General features: G+C 53.3%; 1 protein-coding gene across 4 annotated transcripts in view; it reads left to right on the top strand.

Moving 5' to 3' along the window:
- The window catches only part of ANO1 (anoctamin 1), a 110,828-nt gene extending 92,814 nt beyond the window's left edge, over nucleotides 1–18,014 (top strand). For 3 of the 4 annotated variants that reach the window (XM_023541837.2, XM_023541840.2, XM_064287621.1), the window contains 5 exons: nucleotides 1,762–1,914; nucleotides 6,801–6,853; nucleotides 7,489–7,673; nucleotides 12,864–12,969; nucleotides 15,726–18,013. In XM_023541837.2, coding sequence (XP_023397605.1) covers nucleotides 1,762–1,914; nucleotides 6,801–6,853; nucleotides 7,489–7,673; nucleotides 12,864–12,969; nucleotides 15,726–15,968 — 740 coding nt within the window. In that variant the 3' untranslated portion in view covers nucleotides 15,969–18,013. Of the gene's footprint in view, nucleotides 1–1,761; nucleotides 1,915–6,800; nucleotides 6,854–7,488; nucleotides 7,674–12,863; nucleotides 12,970–15,725 lie in introns of all 4 variants that reach the window. The other variant, XM_023541838.2, reaches the window with a different exon arrangement.
- The last annotated feature ends 407 nt before the right edge of the window (nucleotides 18,015–18,421 follow it).

The following is an 18,421-nucleotide window of genomic DNA, read 5'->3' as shown; positions in this document are numbered from 1 at the left end:
GAGCATGCGGCTCTGCGTCCCCCTGGCTTTCACCCCCTGACACCAGCCACACATCTTTCACTTGAGGGAAAACACAAGAGTAGGGGACCCAGAGGCACCCCCCCCCAAAAAAAACAGTTGCCATTGAGTTGACTCTGACTCACGGCACCCCTGTGTGTGTTAGAGTAGAACTGGGCTCCATACGGTTTTCAACAGCTGATTCTACCCAAGTAGGTTGCCAGGCCTTTCTTCCAAGGCACCTCTGGGTGGACTCAAACCTCGAACCTTTTGGTAGGCCGCCGAGCACATTAACTATTTCCACCACCCAGCGACCCCATCCCACTTTACCCGTTGCCATCGAGCTGGCCCCACTCATGGTCCCCCGGGCGTGTCCGTGTAGAGCTGTGTTCCCTAGGGTTTTCAGTGGCTCAGTTTTCATAAGTAGATCACAAGGCCTTTCTTATGAGGCGCCTCTGGGTGAACTTGAACCTACAAACCTTTCAGTCAGCGGCGTGTTAACCAATCATACCACTGGGGACTCCCTGGGGTACCCAGAAATGGATACGTTGCATGAGAAGGCCCACCTGGAATGTCCCCAGTGAGGCCCTACCAGCATCTCCAAACCACCCCGCAACCCCTTCTTGGCCCCTTTGGTGCCCGAGGAGACAGTGCCCTGTGGGAAGGGGGAGCTGATCCCGGCAGGCACCCCATGGCCTCAGAGCCTCAGCAGTCCCAGCCCAGTCTCAAAGCCCCACATTGCAGAGTGTACCCAGGCCTCCATCACCTTCAGGGCCAGGGCGTCCACAGAAGCACGTGTCAAGCCCACCCACCGGGAGACCCACCCTTGCCCCCATCCTGTGTGTGCCCTACCAATGCCCAGTTCCACGCTGGCACGGGCTGACATTCTCTGGGTTTCCTGTTTACTGCTTGGCACCTGAGCCTCTGGCTGGGGTCCTGCTCTGCAGTTCCAGAACCAGCTCAGTTCCATCCAGAACCTTCCCCTGACACCTCCCCAGAGCTTGGCACGCTGGCTCCTGATGCAAGACCGAGGAAGCCCCAAGCCAGCTCACTGACCAGGGACAGTAAAGCAGAGGGGGCTGGCGGGGAGAGATGCAGAACTGCCCTGGACTGAGGGTGCCGGCCAGCTCCCAAGCCCAGTGGAAGGGGGATGTTTGGGGCTTTTGACTCAGCAGTGATGGTGGCGGACCCCCAGGTCTCGATTTATACCACACCCACCCCCTGCCCAGATCTGGCCACAGGAAGGGCTGAGGCTGTGCCTTTGAGCTCCTGGGGGTCTTTTTTCCACTGTTGGTGGTTTTTAATTAGACACATGACAAATGAATACATTCCCTTATACAAGAGTCAGGGAGTCCTTGAGTGGTGCAAACGGTGAGGCACTCTACTACTAGCCAAAAGGTTGGTGGTTCATACTCACCTAGAGGTACCTTGGAAGACAGGCCTGGTAATCTGCTTCCAAAAGGTCACAGCCTTGGAAACCCTGCGGAGCAGTTCTGCTCTGCACACACGGCGCCGCCCTGAGTCGGAGTCGACTCACCAGCAACTAACAGCAACATGCACAGGTCAGAGCACGCCTGGGGGTCCTGTCTTCACCCCACGCCTGGCCCGAGTCCTGGGGGGCGAGGGTCTGTCCCGCCAGCCCCCTTCTGTGCACCCACAGGTGTGTCTGTGCAGGTGGACACAGCTGAGGCCAGACAGGAGTCAGACCAGCTGTCCTGGCGTGCTGGGCAGCGGCGAAGCTGACCGGGGGTCCCTTTCTTGCAGTCATCCAGTTTGGGTTTGTCACCTTGTTCGTCGCATCCTTCCCTCTGGCCCCACTGTTTGCGCTGCTCAACAATATCATTGAGATCCGTCTGGATGCCAAGAAGTTTGTCACCGAGCTCCGGAGGCCAGTGGCCGTCAGAGCCAAAGACATCGGTGAGTGGCCCCAGTGGGACTGGGGTCCAGGTATGATTTGGCTTTGGGGAGGCGGCTCCTGTTCTCCGGACCGAGCAGACAAAGGGGGTCAGCGCAGTCCCTCACAGAGACTCTTAGCTCTGTCCTTTCCTGGGTGGACACTCGGGCGGCAATGGGAGGCCATGAGACCCACCTCCCCCACTTGGCCTCTTCTGTCCTGAGAGGCATTTGAACAGGACACTCATTGGGAAAAATGTACTCTCTCGGGTATCTGAGGATCTCAACAACCCGCCGCTTTAGGAGGTCCAAGAGAGGCTCTCTGGTGGCTGTCAACACACACCCTAAGTGTCCGTGTGGCCCCACAGCTCCCAGCTAGTCCAATGCAGAAAATAACCTCAGCTGCCCTACCGCTAGCAAGGGCCTTTCTACGTAGCGGATCATCAAATCATTTAATGTTCACCGAAAAGAAAAGGGAGGAAGGGCCCCTTTGACAGGCGGAGACTTGACCGAGTCACTGCTGGACGTGCCTGTAGGGTCAGTGCCACACCACCATTCTGGGGCTTTCTAGCTCCAAGGTACCCAGGGGGACCTCATCCATGTGGTGGAGGGATGAGTGGGCAGACAGCCCCAAGGTCAGCAGAAAGAATAGCTCCAGTAGTCAGAGGTGTCAGGAATGAAGCCGCTTCCTCGTGGAGTGGTGAGCTCCCTGTCACTGGAGGCATCAAAGCAGAGATATGCGACTGTCTGTCTGGAAATGGCAAGGCTGCTGGGAGAGGGGCAGGCAGGGCTCCGGATCCCATCAGGCCTCGGGCGGGGCCGGCCCCCACCAGCCAAGGAAATGCCCGAACACGCCCCTGTCTTCAAGTGAAGCAACTTCCACCCCAATTTCAGGGTAAAAGGCAAAAAAATGTTTTTATGGGAACTTTATCTTGAAGATGAGATGGAAAATTACAAAAATATGTCCATCGCATCTCATAGCTAACACAATTTTAGTTAAAATAGTACTTCTGTGCTATTCTTAAAATAAACAAAGATTGACTGCAGTGTTCGGGACGCTACCAAATAAAGAGTGCAAAGCAGCGTGAGAAGACCTCTGTGCGTCTAGGCTTGTGTGGCCCAAATGTAATAGTACAGAAGCGCAGGGTGGGGCATTCAGCCTCGGGGCGCCCATCCCACCCCGTGCTCCCCTCCGGGTGTCAGCTGGCTGCCCGAGGAGGCTCTTGGTCCAGTCCCCTGCCTCCAAGGCTCCCTGAGGCCTGCCTCTCTGGTGCGCGGCTATTAACTTGAACCAGACAGAATTGCCATTTCACAGCCAAGCGTGGTCGACTTTTGGTGATCTCCCCCGGCTCACACTGAAGCCGTGTTTGCCCCATGCCGTCTTTGGTCAGGGGGTGGGAAACCTTGGTGTTCGTAAGGAAGGATGGCCGAGGCTCACTGATAAGAGGCCATTGCGTCGTGTTTCTACACTTTGGCTTCCCTGAGCAGCCTCCCAACTGGGGGACCCAGCTAATGAAGACCCAGTGCCCAGACACCCTTACTGCTGGGCACACAGTCCTGGAGAGTTTGTTTACAGATTTAAAGCATTAAACTCCCTGAGCTAACTGCCCCTCCAAAGTGCCTTCTAGCCTCTGGCGTCCCTAATTCTGCCTCACCTGTGGTCGTGGGGCAGAACCTTGGCCCCTCATCCCACACACCGAGATTACCAGGGGCAGAGGCAACAAGGCCAGGGCTGGCTGGGACCCGCCGGAGGCCGCTGCCTGGCGGCCGTGTAAGGGCCAGTCTAAAAGCACTTGACTTGCTGGCGCGAAGGTCAGAGGTTAGCAACTGTCTCTGTCTGGGGCCAGATAGAAACAGTATTTTAGGCTTGGAGGACCAAGAAATGGGAGTCTCTGGGCAGTGCAAATGGCTAACGTGCTCAGCTGCTAACCAAAAGGTTGGCAGTTCAAGTCTACCCAGGGCTGCCTTGGGAGGAAGGCCTGCTGACCTAGTTCTGGAAAAATCAACGCTTGAAAACCCCATGGAGTACACTTTGACACACACGGGGACGTCATGAGTTGGAGTCAACACTCGGTGGCAGCTGGTTTAGGAAAAGAGAATTTGCCTCCAAAAGCCTCACACTGCTGCTGAAGACCTCTCAGGGTGCCCCTGGTGCAGTCCTTGGAAATCTAGAGTCTTCCGTAGAGGGTAAGTAAGAAAAGAGTGTGGTCTACTGTCACTTGTCCCCATGAAGGTCTGACCCTTGAAAGCCCTGGAGTCAGGGCCGAGTCCGTGCGGCGGGTGTTTCTTTGGCATCCTTTGCTTTGTGGGGCTCTGGCCAGCCCCAGACAGTGGCAACCCAAAGGTATGAAACCCACCAGGACAAAAAGAGCAACATGCCCAGAAGAATTAGATGGCGCCCGGCTACCTCCACCAACTGCTCTGACAGGGATCACAATAGAGGATTCTGGACAGAGTGGGAGAAAAACGAACAAAATTCCAATTCACAAACAAGACCAGATATACTGGTCTGACAGAGACTGGAGGACCCCTGAGACTGTGGCCCCCGGACACCCTGCTAACTCAGAGCTGAAGCTGCTCCCGAAGTCCACCTTTCAGCCAAAGATTAGACAGACTTATAAATCAAACAATAACACACGTGAGGAACGTGCTTCTGAGTTCAATTATACGAAACCAAGTGGGCAACACCTGTCTAAAAGCAATGACGAAAAGGCAGGAAATGACAGCAAAACAGGACAAATGGACATGGGGAACCCAGGGTGGAAAGGGAAAGGGGGAGAGTGCTGACACACCGTGGGGGTTGCAACCAATGTCACAAAACAATTCTTGTGTAAATCTTTGAGTGAGAAGCTAATTTGTTCTGTAAACTTTCACCTGAAGCACAATTTAAAAAAAAAGAGCAACAGGGTGACATTTCCAGCTCTTGTCTGCGGTGGGCGTTGTTTTTCTGCACCGAGAGTACAGCTTAGACAAGTGTCTTTGGTGTTTCTGCCCCTGGCTCCTTGTTTTTCCCCATTCCAGGAGCACTGTTCACTTCCTGGTTCCTGCCTACTGTGGGGAAGGCGCAGTCCGCCCTTTCTCACAAGTTTGTTTAAGGGCTCCTTAACAGTAACCTTTCTTCGAAGAGGCTTTTGTATTTGTCCTGTGATCCGTGCAAGGCCGCTAAGCGGACACCCTGAGGGGACAGAGGGCCTCAGTGGACCCCATGACTTGGGCCCCCAGGGTCAGGTGTGGCTGGAGGTAACTCTGCCACAAAGCACAGGTGCCTTGATGGCCCTGCCAGATGCCCAGAGAGGGAGCCCCATGGCAGGTCATGGCAGGGGCCCAGCCCCGAGCCTTGAAACCTGGCTCAGGCCCTGACCTTTGACATCAGCCGAATGTGCTTCCTGCTCACACAAACTGGGGTGGATTCTAGCCCTAGAGCCACCTAAAAAATCTAGAACAGTAAAAAACCAGGTGTTTGTCCTCCAGCTGTTTGTTAAATGGACTCTTTTGGCCAGGCATTGCACCCTAATTAAATCTTTTTTTTTTATTGGTAAAAAATACGTAGCAAAATATTTAACATTTTGCCATTTGAACCATTTTTATCTGTACAACTCAGGGATATTCATTACACTCACGGCGCTGTGCAGCTATCAGCGCTATCCATTTGCAGACGTCTCCATCACCCCAGACAGAAACCGAGTGCCCCTTAGCGTTATGGAGCTGCGTCTTTGCCTATCTAGAAGAGAGGCGTTGTCTAAACAAATTAGCCATGTAAATTGGTCCATGCAGGCCCTGCCCAGAGCCACCTAGGGACAAGCTGGAATTGTTTTTGTTTTTTGTGTGTTTTTTTAATATATGTATTTTTATTGTAGTAAAAATATACATAATAAAACATTTACGGCTTCAACCTATTTTACTGTACAACTAAAAAAAAAAAAAAACCCATTGCCGTCAAGTCGATTCCGACTCATATAAGACAGAATGCAACTACCCCACAGAGTTTCCAAGGAGCGCCTGGTGGATTTGAACTGCCAGCCTTTTGGTTAGCAGCCCAAGCTCTTAACCACTGCGCCACCAGGGTTTCCACTGCACAATTGGGTGACGTTAATTATGTTCACATGTTGTACAACCATCCCCACTGTCCGTTTCCAAACGCTTCCATCACCCCAGACGGAAACGTCAGCAATACCCAACTGCATCTTTGCTTCTCTAGAAGAAAGGCTTCTGGGAGCCAGTTAGACCTGTAAGTGGGTCCACACGGAGCCTGCCCACAGCCACTTAGGGACAAGTGTTTTTGAGGACCTCTTCTAGAAGCTCCACTTTGCTTACCAGCCGCGGACGAGCTGTGTGGTTAGCCAGTCTCCTCCAGAGCCTCCCGAAGGCCTGCTCACCACACGTGTCTCAGACTCCGCCACAGAAAAGAGCCAGGCCAGGCAAAGGTCACGGCCGCCTGAGGCCTCTGCCTCTCAGTCAGAATTCCGACTCATGGTGACTCCACGTGTGTCTCAGTAGAACTACGCTCCATAGGGTTTTCAATGGCTGATTTTTTTGGAAAGTAGATTGCCAGGCCTTTCTTCTGAGGTGCCTCTGGGTGGATTCAAAACTCCAGCCTTTCGGTTAGCAGCCAAGCTCGTTAACCATTCGCACCACCCAGGGACTCCAAGGACATTACTACAAAAAAATACTTTAGCTGTGGAGTCAATTCCAACTCATGGCGACCCATGTGTGTCAGTCAGAGTAGGACTTGCTCCATAGGGTCTTCAGTGGCTGGTTTTTCAGAAGTAGATTGCCAGGCCTTTCTTCCAAGGTGCCTGTGGATGGACTCAAGCCCTTAAGCCTTGGGTTAGCAGGAGAGTGCTTAACCGTTTGTACCAGCCAGGGCTAAGTCAAGGGGGGGTTTAAAGCTTCGGATTTCTTCTCCCCAGGCATCTGGTACAATATCCTCAGAGGTGTGGGGAAGCTCGCCGTCATCATCAACGTAAGTGACGCCAGGGCTCTCCTGAAGGGACACTCAGGGCCTGACCTCCCATGCCAGCCAGGCCAACAGGGGAGCCTGGGCCCGGGTTTCCCACCCCAGCCTCCGTGCAGCCCTGACCTGGCAGGATTCTGTCCTCGTTACCAACATCCCTTGGTCAGCATGAGGGTGGGGGTGAATCTTTAGAGGCCGGGAAGGTTAACACCCCATGTTACAGATGAGACACAGAGAGGGTGAGCCACTTGCCCAAGGTTACACAGCCCCGGGCGTCAGGCCCCAGGCTCCCGGGTCTCAACACGCACCAGATAAAAGGAGCTGGCTAGGGCTTTCCCTTCCTGACTCCTTCGCTTCTCTAACCAGCCAGCCAGCAAGGGAGGTGCACAGGGAGGACGTTATGAGTCCTGGTTTACAAGGAGAGATAGGAGGCAGAGAGGTTAGGTGACATGTCTGAGGCCACACAGCCTATGAGAGGCAGCACACTGACCCCAAGATTTCTCTCTCTGGAGCACACTGTCCCGGCCTCCAGGCCCTCTCCCTGGCTTCCTTTAGCCACTCCACATGCCAAGGCTGTCCCCGCCAGGTAATGGGCATCCCTTCCCCACGCTCCCTCCCCCATGCTCACCCCGCTGTCCCCCCAGGCCTTCGTGATTTCCTTCACATCCGACTTCATCCCGCGCCTGGTGTACCTCTACATGTATAGCGAGAACGGGACCATGCACGGCTTCGTCAACCACACACTCTCCTCCTTCAACGTCAGTGACTTTCAGAATGGCACAGCCCCCAACGACCCCCTGGACCTGGGCTACGAGGTGCAGATTTGCAGGTATCCTCTCTGCCCCTCCCCTGAAGGTACCTGGTGAGGTGGAGGCATTGGGTGGTTCCTGTAACTGAGACACCCAGGATAGATTCGGGTGCGGCTGGATCCAGGTGCTGACTTTGCCGTCAGGCCCCGCCTTTTTCCACGCAGGCTTGTTTTCTGGCAGGTGCTCTCCTGTGCTGCAAGGATGCCCCAGCGGCTCCCACTCAACACCCTCCATGCTCAGCAGCCCCAGGGAAAGACTCCACTTTCCCAGTAGCCCACACAAGTCCCAGGATTGAGTCTCACCAGCCTGTCTTGGGTCACATGCCATCCCTGAATCCATTGCTGTTGCCAGGGGGTGGAGGACTCTCACTGCCTTGGCCTGGATTGTGTGCCAGGGTAGGGGTCATGGTCAGAGAAGGAGGACAGAGGGTCCTGAAGAACACTGAGTGCCGCAACTTGAAGACAGGATCGTTGATTGATGCTGAGCAGAGAAAAACAAAGGGCTGTGCAATAGCCAGCCTGCCAGGACGCTTCCGTCGCTCCCATGAGGCTACTGCACCTGGCTGGTGCTCAGGGCAGGCAGATAGCGCCCGGGAGGTCGGAGGCTGGGCGGGGGAGTGGGAGGCAGGGCTGAGGCCAGGCCATCCGCTGCGCACCAGGTCAGGGGCTGGGGACCAGGAGTGGGTGGTACAGTCCCTGTGTCCAGGGCCCCCCAGTGCTATGACATGCTGTCGTCTATCAGGAAACCCAGGGGAAGGGTGGAGGCAGAGGAGGGCATTGCAGGTGGCCGACAGTACCAGCAAAAGCAGAGGGGGGGCTCATTGGAGTGCGCGTGGGTGGGCAACGGCAGTTTGTTCCTCCTGCCGGAGCATGAAGAGTAAGGGGAGATTGAAGGAGCAGGCAGGGCCTGGAGTTCTAGGGTCAAGAAAGGGTCCCTGAGAGCCCCAGACAGAACCGCTGGCTTTGTGATGGGGCCGAGAGCAGGGATGCCAAGTCGAAACATGAAGCGATAATACCATGCTTAGCTTTCGACCGTCCCGGGGTGGTGCAAACAGTTAATGCGCTCACCTGCTGACTGAAAGGTCGGAGGTTCCAGCCCACCCAGCGGTGCCTCAGAAGAAAGGCCTGGCAATCTACCTTAGAAAAATCAGCCATTAAAAACCCTACGGAGCACAGTTCCACTCAGACACCCATGGGGTCTTCTTGGGTTAGGGTCGACTCAACAACAACTGGTTGGTTGACCGAGTCAAAGGGGGGTCAGGGGCTGCTAGGGTCTAGGGTGTTGACAGCAACGGAACGTTGCATAGGCTGCAGCAGAAAAAAAAAAGTTTTTTTAAAGGCCCAAGAAATGAAAACACATCACACCTGGGGCCATTTGAAAAGGCAAGCAGGTAAGCAGGCAGGCAGGTAGGCAGACCCAGCTCAGGTGCTGCGATGATGTTGTAAACAGCAGATGCTCACGGTCGTCCTTGAGTGTGTAAAGAATGATGTCCTGCGTGTTCTGTGTCGGGACAGGAGCAGCACCTGCCCCAGGACCCTGCACAGCATTGAAGGAATGAGCTACAACCATGTCTCCGCCCTAGAAAGGGCAAGTGGCAAGACAGAGTGTGAAACGCAACGCGGTGTCTGAGTTTAAAAAACCCAGCAACCTGCAGGTGTCGTTACACATGTGTACAGGTATCAGTACCAGTTGCCCCAGGTGTATCAGAGTAGAACTGTGTGCCATAAGGTTTCTAATGGCTGGCTTTTCAGAAGTAGATTGCCAGGCCTTTCTTCCAAGGCACCTCTGAGTAGATTCGAACCACCAACCTTTCAGTTAGTAGCCAAGTACGTACCCATTCGCACCACCCAGGGACTTTTTGAATAGTAGTGATTAAGGAAAAGGAAGGCAGAGAAACGCATAGTTCATTCTATTGAAACTTTCCTGGAAAATTTTGCTCCTGATGTTTATAGGGTATGCCTGGGTTTTCTGGAAGGACACTGGGTAGGGGGTCCCAGGCATTGGTTAAGGAAGCAACTCCCCCACCCCGTGTGTCAGGGTGTCCTGGGCACAGGGGAGAGGCCACGAAGGCAGGGCAGTTATCGTGGTGGTGATGGAAACGCACACAACTCAACGTGGAAGCTGCTTTGAAGCGTGTTGTTGCATCTGCCCCCATGGAGACAGAGGATCCTGGGTCCCCTCAGAGCCTTACCCAGACCCTCCCCTCCCCACTTTGGCTACAATTAGAAGTTGCCACAGGTGCTATGTGCACCCCCGCCCCACCCCAGCTGCACCCATCCTTAAACCGGCTCCCAGAAGAGTGGGCGGGGAGGAGCGGCACCTAGCCCCGGGCGGCGGCCGCAGGAGAGGCGGCATTAGCAGAGTGAGAGCTGGGATTGCTGCTGGCTACAGTTCATTCCTGTGCTAAAGCAGGCAGTCTCCTGTCTTCTCATAGCTGCTGACAGGCTAAGCAACAGAGCTAGGCAAGGGGGAAAATTAAATATAAAGATCATCTCTGATACAGGCCGGCACAGGTGGTAGGAGGCAAAATCTGGACACAGCTACAAGTGGGCATTGGGGGATGCATAGGAGTTTGCCAGCTGACCCAAATCCATTTCCCAGCAGCCTGGTGTAGTTGACCTTGAGTGCAAAAGAAAGAGGGAGGGACAGGTGGGTAAGGCCCTAAAGCTGGCAGAACAGGGGCTACCTGTTCCTGTCAGAGAGCGGATTGTGCAACGTCTGTATCGCTCAGCGGCTGGCACCAGAGAGCCTGCTCCCAGCCCGATCCTATCTCTGTGGTTGCAGTTTAGCGAGGAGCAGGCCCTCTGAGACTCCTGTCCCGTCCAGCTCCCTCCAGAAATAAAGCTCCGTGGGGTAGGGGCCTTGTCTATCATGTTCCCCCGCTGGACCTCCACCTTTAGCACTGGGCGTGGGGGGCAGTGGTCGCTCAGTGGTAGAATTCTTGTCTCCCATGTGGGAGACCCGGGTTCGATTCCCAGCCAAGGCACCGGGTGCCTGGCCACCACCCATCTGCTAATGGAAGCTTGTGTGTTGCTATAATGCTGAACAGGTTTCAGTGGAAATTCCAGACTAAGATGGGTGAGGAAGAAAGGCCTGGAGATCTCCTTCCAAAAATCAACCAGCAAAAACCCCGTGGATCACAACGGTCCTATCTGCAACCAATCATGGGGCTGGTGCAGGACCGGGCAGCATTTCGTCCCATTGTGCATGGGGTCAACGTGAGTCAGGGGCTGACTCGACAGCAGCTAACAGCAAGAGTGGGGCCTGGCATGCAGTGAGTGCTCAATAAATGCTTGCAATGGGCATAACTGATGGAATGCCTTGACTGAGGCCCAGAGAGGCCAAATGATTGCCCAAGGTCACATAGCAAGTTGTAGCAGATGTGGGCTGAGCAGCAGGGCTGGGGGGCCAGGCCAGGGCAGTGCCCACCTGATCCCTGACTCGACCTCAGCTTTTCGATGGCCAGCAGGGGGCATGCCTGTGCCCAGCCCCAGAAACCGTGCCCTGACGCCGTGGTCTTTTTCTGGCCAGCCTTGGGAAGCTTTTCCAATGCAGGGGAGGTGTCAGGCTCATTAAAGCCAAGCCCTAGCAGATGGGTAGTGTCCCCTGGACTCAGGGAGCCATTGGGGAAACCCCGGGTGGAGAGAGGACCTCAGGTTTCTGCCCTCGCTCTGCCTTCCCAGGCTGTGGGGTGAGACTCTGGGCATCTTGGTGTCTCCAAAAAGGAGGCAGGAAGTGGGGGAGAACTGGAAGGACAGTGAGGTACCTCACTCTCACTTGAGGAGTTCAGAGAGAAATAAAGGAGCCAGTCTGCACTTTAGAGAGTCCCTGGATGGAGCAAACGGTTAAGCGCTCAGCTGCTCACTGAAAGGTTGGAGGTTTGAGGCCACTCAAAGGTGCCTTGGAAGAAAGGCCTGGCAATCTACTTCTGAAAACTCAGCCATTGAAAACCCTATGGCGCACCATGAGTCGGAGTTAAGTCGACGGCAATTGGAACTGCTTCTGCGAGGCGCTGTCGTATCCCACGGAAGTCTGGCCTTTCAGGGGAAGAGGTCGGCAAGAACTTGTCCATCCAAGCAGGAAGCCAGTTGGCCATGTCTAAATCGGGTAACTCAGGAAGAGGGGAGGACAGTATTATTCAGAGAGAAGGGAGTAATTACCAAGGAGAAACAGCAGGAGCTATGGCGGGAGTCATGGAAAGTGGCTGCCTCCAGGCCACGGGAATTGGGGTGCGGCCGACGGGCCGGGGACAGTTGCTTGACAGGCTTGGACTCGCACCATTTGTGGTTAACCTCGTACAAGGGCTCTTTTGATCAGAGTTTTTGTTTTTTTCAATAGTGTCCCCTAAAGAGTGGAAAGGCTGGCAAGGTGGTTTTCAGACTGTGGTCATGGAGCCCACCGTGGAGATTCCAGAGGATGGGAGTTGGGTGGAGTTCAGGGGAAGTTGGGGTTCAAGCTTACAGAGTCCCTGTCTCATTTCAACCAAGGAAGCTCAGCTTTCTTTGCCAGACCTACCAGGGCTTCAGCTGAAATTTCCTTTTGGAAAAGGGGCCTCGCTACTTTTTTTTTTTTTTTTAATTGTAAAAAATACATATAACCTGTTTGCCAATTCAACATTTTTCACGTCCAATTTAGTGACACCAATTACATTAATCACGTTTTGCAACCATCTCCATAAACAGAGCCCCACTGCTCCCTAAACGAGGACTGCCCTTGCCCTCGCTCCCACCCTCGTCACCGCAAGCACCTTTGGTGTCTATACATTTCTAGATCTTTCCTGTACAGGTAGGTGAGGTTTGTCCTTTTGTGACTGACTGACTTACTCAGCACCAAGCTTTCACTCCTCTTCATGGCTGAGTAATGTTCTCTTGTGTGGATGGAGCACAGATGAGAATCCATTCATCTTTTCGTGGACACTTGAGTTGTTTCCACCTCTTTGCTGCTGTGAACGGTGGATGGTGCACGGCTCCACTACTTTTAAATGTTTGCGGTGCCCGTGACCAGATGGTCACAATGCTTGCCTCTGTAGGCCACGGCTAGGCTGCCAGGGGATAGCCCCCTAGTGTCTGTGTCTTATTCCAGGCCAGGGCTCCTCCAGGTGTGGGCTGCAGGCCTGGACTCTGGCTGGCCTTACCACGTCCACGTCGTGCCGGCAGGAGCCCTGCACTCCCGCTGGAGGCTGATCCTCAATTCCCTGGCATCTGTTGCAGGTACAAAGACTACCGTGAGCCCCCGTGGTCTGAAAACAAGTACGACATCTCCAAGGACTTCTGGGCAGTGCTCGCGGCCCGGCTGGCCTTCGTCATTGTCTTCCAGGTACAGCGGCTTGTCCGTTTCCAGGAGGGTGGAGAATTGGGGTTTTAGGAAGCACTCTGTGTCCAGAGCCGGGTCAGGATGCAGGGTCAGAGCGGGGCCCTCGAGGGTGGGCCTGGAGAAGGGATCCGTGAGAAGGGGCTGACCCCTGCCTTGTGCAGCTACAGGCCCAGAGAGGATCTCAGGAAGACAAGGAGAGGCACCTGGAAGGGCTTGGACTTGTCCTGGGAAGGCCAGAAAAAACAGCTGCCGTTGAGTTGACTCCAACTCATGGTGACCCCATGTGTGTCAGAGTGCTCCGCAGTGTTTTCAATGGCTGAATTTTCAGAAGATTACCAGGCCTCTCTTCTAAGGCACCTCTGGGTGTACTTGAACTTCCAACCTTTCGGTTAGCAGCTGAGCTTTTCGACTGTTTACACCACCCAGGGACATCTTGGAAAAGGCTTGTTGTTGTTGGCTGTAGTTGAGTTGATTCCAACTCATGGTGACCCCAGGGGTGCAGAGCAGGGCTTCGAACCGGTTCATTCAGGTTCAAACCCCTGCTGAGAATTTTCATTTCTAACAAGTCCTCTGCTGAGAATTTGTGTTTCTAACTAGTTCCCTGCTGAGAATTTGCATTTCCACCCCAGATAGACTGAGTCAGAATCTACGTTTTAACAAGATCCACAGGTGATTCTAATGTATAACTTCCTGGGACCCCCCCGCCCAGGTGATTCTTATGTATAACTTCCTGGGAACTTGTTAGAAAGGCAAATTCTCAGAACAGAACTGCTCTGAAGGGTTCTCAGGAGCCCTGGTGGTACGGTGGTTAAGAACTCGGCTGCTAGACAAAACATCAGCAGTGGCAGGTGGAATCCACCAGCCGCTCTTTGGAAACCCCGTGGGGCCGTTCTACTGCATCCTATAGGGTCGATAAGAGTCTAAATCAACTCAGCGGCACTGAGTTTGGTTTATTACAAGGGCTTTCAAAGCTGTAACCTTTTGGAAGCAGATCGCCAGGCGTTTCTTCTGCTCTGTGAAAGCAGGTTTAGTTCAACATAAGTGGTCCTTGTGGAACGGGGTGGGGGGGTCAGGCCCTTGGGTCTACACTGAGACATGGAGGAAGAGGGGCCCAGCTCTGTCGCCCTCTCGGTCTCTGTTTCCATCTCTGTGTCTCCTCAGCAGACACTCAGACCTTGGACTCAGTCCCATAGCCAGCCTGGGGCCTGGCCCGCCCAGCCTGGGCTCTGGGAGTGGGGAGAGGCAGGGACCAATTAACTAGTGAGCAAGGGATGCACGGGCTTATGGTGAGCAAGGTAAACGAAGGCTTAATTGTGTTTATTTACTAATCTGTCGTGCGCACTTTCACATGAAAGGCTTCCACCACCATCTGTGAAATTGTGAAATCAAAGATGTGGTCAAAAAAAACAAAAGCAGGTGAAATTGTGCACTGTATATTAGTAAGTAAGCACAAGTAAGCCCATGCTTACCTTGCCAACTGGGTCATCCGCCCCATCAGGGATTAGAAATTTGAAAACAGGCTTTGATTCTGGAGGAAGATGCTGTGGGTTGGGAGAGAGGCAGATGGCAGCCATACCTAGAAGCAGAATCTCTGGTATGGTGAAAAAATGTGGCCTTGTTCACTACAGATGATCCCGTAAGCAAGGTAAGCACCGTGCTTACCTTGCCTATTGGGTAATCCACCCCTGCGTGAGAGTTTTGTGCAAGCCGGTTAGTGAGGGAGGGCCCTCGGAGAAGGGGAGTGGGGGAAGCTGGGCAGGGCAGAGGCGGAGCAGCAAGGAGGGGCCTCAGCTGGAGGCGGCCTCGGCTGATCCTGCAGTGGGGAGGGGGGGCATCACAGACCTGCCCCCTCCCCCTTGAAGTAAGAGGCTGCCTTTCGAATACCCATATTGGACAGTCATGGGCTGCAGGCTGCTGCTCCGGGATCAGGGAGGTGGGAGGGGGTGTGCCTGGCCTCCAGGTGGGCCAGGTCCCTGGAGAAGGGGCAGCTGTGAGCCCTTAGTAGCCAGCACTGGCCGCAGCTGGGGGCTGGGAGCACCACCCAGCGTCAGTCACAACACAGGCAGCTGCCTCTGCTCAGGGGCAGAAGTTTCCCCAGAACAGGATCTGGGGTTTTCAGTAACGGCCAACTTACCTTGCATTTTATCCACCTTCTGGGGAGGCGGCAAGCATACAGGAAGGTCCCGTGAGAGGGGCTGACGAATCCTCGGGGACAGCCTAAATGACCTTCGGCCCAGTTTTGTGCTGTCTCTGTTTCAGCATTGTCTCTAAAGCCTTAATACCTGTTAGTATTTCGTGTTTGTTGACCCATCTGGTCATTTCTTAAGTCTCACGGATAAAGAATTCAGAATTTTTCAGAGAATTTTCCTGTTTCTGGGGCTCAGATTCTGTCAAGAGGAGTCCCTGGGTGGCGCAGATGGTTAAGCGCTTGACTACTAGACAAAAGGTTGGCAGTTCAAACCTACCCAGAGGCACCTCAGAAGACAGGCCTGGCAATCTGCTTCCAAAAGGTCACAACCTTGAAAACCCCGTGGAGCACAGTTCTACTCTGACACACATGGGGCCATCATGAGTCAAAGTCAACTCAATGACAACTGGTTAGCTAGGCCTTCAGGGAAACCGAGGCCCAGAGAGGTGAAGGGGCTTGTCGGAGGGCACAGGGCTGGGGAGCGGCTGGGCAGCTGCCGCCAGGTGGGCACAGGGAGAGAGGATGGCGTGTTTCCTCCTTCCCGGCCCCCACGAGCCAACTTTCTTTGCAGAACCTGGTCATGTTCATGAGTGACTTCGTGGACTGGATCATCCCGGACATCCCCAAGGACATCAGCCAGCAGATCCACAAGGAGAAGGTGCTGATGGTAGAGTTGTTCATGAGGGAGGAGCAGGGGAAGCAGCAGCTGCTGGAGACCTGGATGGACAAGGACCGCAAGCGCGAGGAGCCGTGCACCAACCACACCACCACCACCGGCCCAGACGGCCCCACCTTCCACGGGGACGCCCTGTAGCCACTGACGCCTCACACGGGCACCCTTCTCCGGGGCAGCCACCCGGCAGAGCCTGTGTTTTCTTCACGTGGAGGACCTCTTCCCGATAGGACAACATTTCTGTTTCCTTTTTTCTTTCTTTCCTCATTTTTGCACAAAGCTGTTACGCAGGGAGTTTCTTATCATTAGTATTCACGGTGAAGGGAAACGATGGCTGGTGGCAGACTGGTGAGACGCGGTGACGGGGGCGCTTTGCAGAAACAGTTCTTGGAAAACAGGAGTCTCCTTTGTGTTGAAATCACCATTTTTGATCTTCCTGATGCCTTAAAACAAGCAAAACGGGATTCCAAGGCGTGTGCAAGAGCTGAGAAGGGAAGTAGTGTGGCGAGCTGGACAGGGCAGGGGTGGAGCCCAGCGAGGGGGGTCTCTGCTGGAGGCGGCCTCGGCCCCATCCTGCGGGGGCTCTGGGGAGGCAGGGGCACCACAAACACGCTTTGAGGGAGAAAGGAGCTGATGAGGGATAGACGAAGCTGAATCTGTTCTGAAAGGTGTCGTCTGCCTCTGTGTCAGAAAAGTTCAAAGACTTTTAGTCAGCTTCTCCCTCCGTGAGTTCAGAAGCTGAGACACGAGGGTCAGAGAGAGGGGTACCCTCACCGTGTCCACACGGAGGGCTCGGGAGTCTCTGTTTTATTCTTTGGGGGCTAGAATGGCGCCGGGGCCCACTGAGCTGACCTTAGAACTATTCCTTCTCATTGTGGGAGAAAAGCCAGGTGAACAGGGAAACCCTGGGATGGAGACCTCGGTGGTGTTTCCAAAGATGGCTTAAGGATTTCAGGAAGTCTTAAGACTTCTGGGGGTACGTTCACAGTGCTAGAGTATTTATTGATTTTTTTTTTTAAAAAATCAATTATCTGGTGGATTTGAGGGTTTGTTTTGGGTTTTTTTTTTTTTTTTTTAATCTGTAGCTTAAAGGTGGAAGGAGTTTATTTTATTAGTTAACTAACCAAATATCACTGAGAGGAATTTAAAGTACTGTTACTACCAAAGATTTTTATTAATAAAAGCTTCTATTTTGGTAACACTTCTCTATATTTTTACTTACAGGAATGTCACTATTGGACAATTGTCATTTTAAAAGCTTATAAAAACAAGTCCCCTCAATGATGAGTGACCTAAATTTGCGGTGATAACATGAGCCCATTAGCTGAGCTTTCTCAAACACAAGGGAAACATAAAAAGAACTGTTTCACTGAAGGGGAAAACACAACAGCACTAACGTGTTTGTCTTGCAAATGGCATCGGTGTGGTGTTGACATTCCCGTAATCTGCAGACTCTGATCCAAGTCCATAAGTGTCGTAGATTTTCATTATTTGCTCAAATCATGCGATCTGATGCTTCTGTCTTCTCTTGTACAGGCAATAGTTAGAAATGGGGTTTTTTGTATATAAATAATACTGTGTGAAGAGTTAGGTGATTACCAAAATCCCTTTGTGGAAACCATTTTTTAAAAAAGTGAATGTGCACAAACCCACAGAGCACTGTGGCTGGACATTCATAGAAATAAATTTGAATACAACGCTCTCCTCTCTTGAACGCTGTGTGTGCGACCTTTGCCTGAAGGAACCAAGGAACACTGTGTCTGACGCTGCAAATTCGGGAAACGTGTAGACAACTGTTTTCCTGGATGCCAGACATGTCAATAGTTCTAGATGTTCTTGGGACTTCATCTCCCTGCCAGTGTCTGTGTGTGTTTGCATGTGCTCATGTGTGTGCAAGCATACATTTGTGCATAGATGTGTGAGTATGTATGTGTGCACGTGTGTTTGCATGTGTTTGTGTGTGCATGCGTGTGTGTGTTGGGAATGGGGGTTGTGGTCACTCGTTCTCCTCACGGCCTCTTTGGAATCCCCAAACCTTGACCCTGGTCCCACCGGCCCAACAGACTAGTGTTGGGATTTCCTGAGCCTAAAATTTCCCCGAAACCTTTTGGGGACCAAACTAGTGTCGCCAGTGTGTTCATTTGGGCACATGGGGACACGTCTTTTAAGCAACCAGCTATAATCATCATTGTTTCATAAAAGAAAGATATTTTTCTTAATGGCGTAAACAGCCACAAAGTTGCGCCGCCTTTCAGCCTGTGCGTTTCTCTGACAGCCTGGCCGCGGGCGCCCCCTAGTGCCGACACTCCCCCATCCCTAGAAAATCCTCAGCCCAGGGCACTGCCCAGCCGCTCAAAGTGCCCAGGCCGCCCTGCGATCAAGGACATCGTTCCAAAGCTTTGGAGCCACTTCCCTAGGCCCATAAGGACCCCACGGAACAGTTCCACTCTGTACACGTGACTCTCCTAAGTCACAAACCAAAGACAAAAACAAAATCAGCAACAAAGCTTTGGAGCCATGTCCTAAGGCCTGGGAGGAGAAATCGAGGAGAAGGGTGGCCCCAGACTCACCCCCTCCACCCTCTCTGTCTTGTG

Source organism: Loxodonta africana, chromosome 7 (assembly GCF_030014295.1).
Source record: "Loxodonta africana isolate mLoxAfr1 chromosome 7, mLoxAfr1.hap2, whole genome shotgun sequence".
NCBI classification, from domain to species: Eukaryota; Metazoa; Chordata; class Mammalia; order Proboscidea; family Elephantidae; genus Loxodonta; species Loxodonta africana.
The sequence above is the reverse complement of the archived record's forward strand: the minus strand, read 5'-3'. Positions and strand labels throughout refer to the sequence as shown.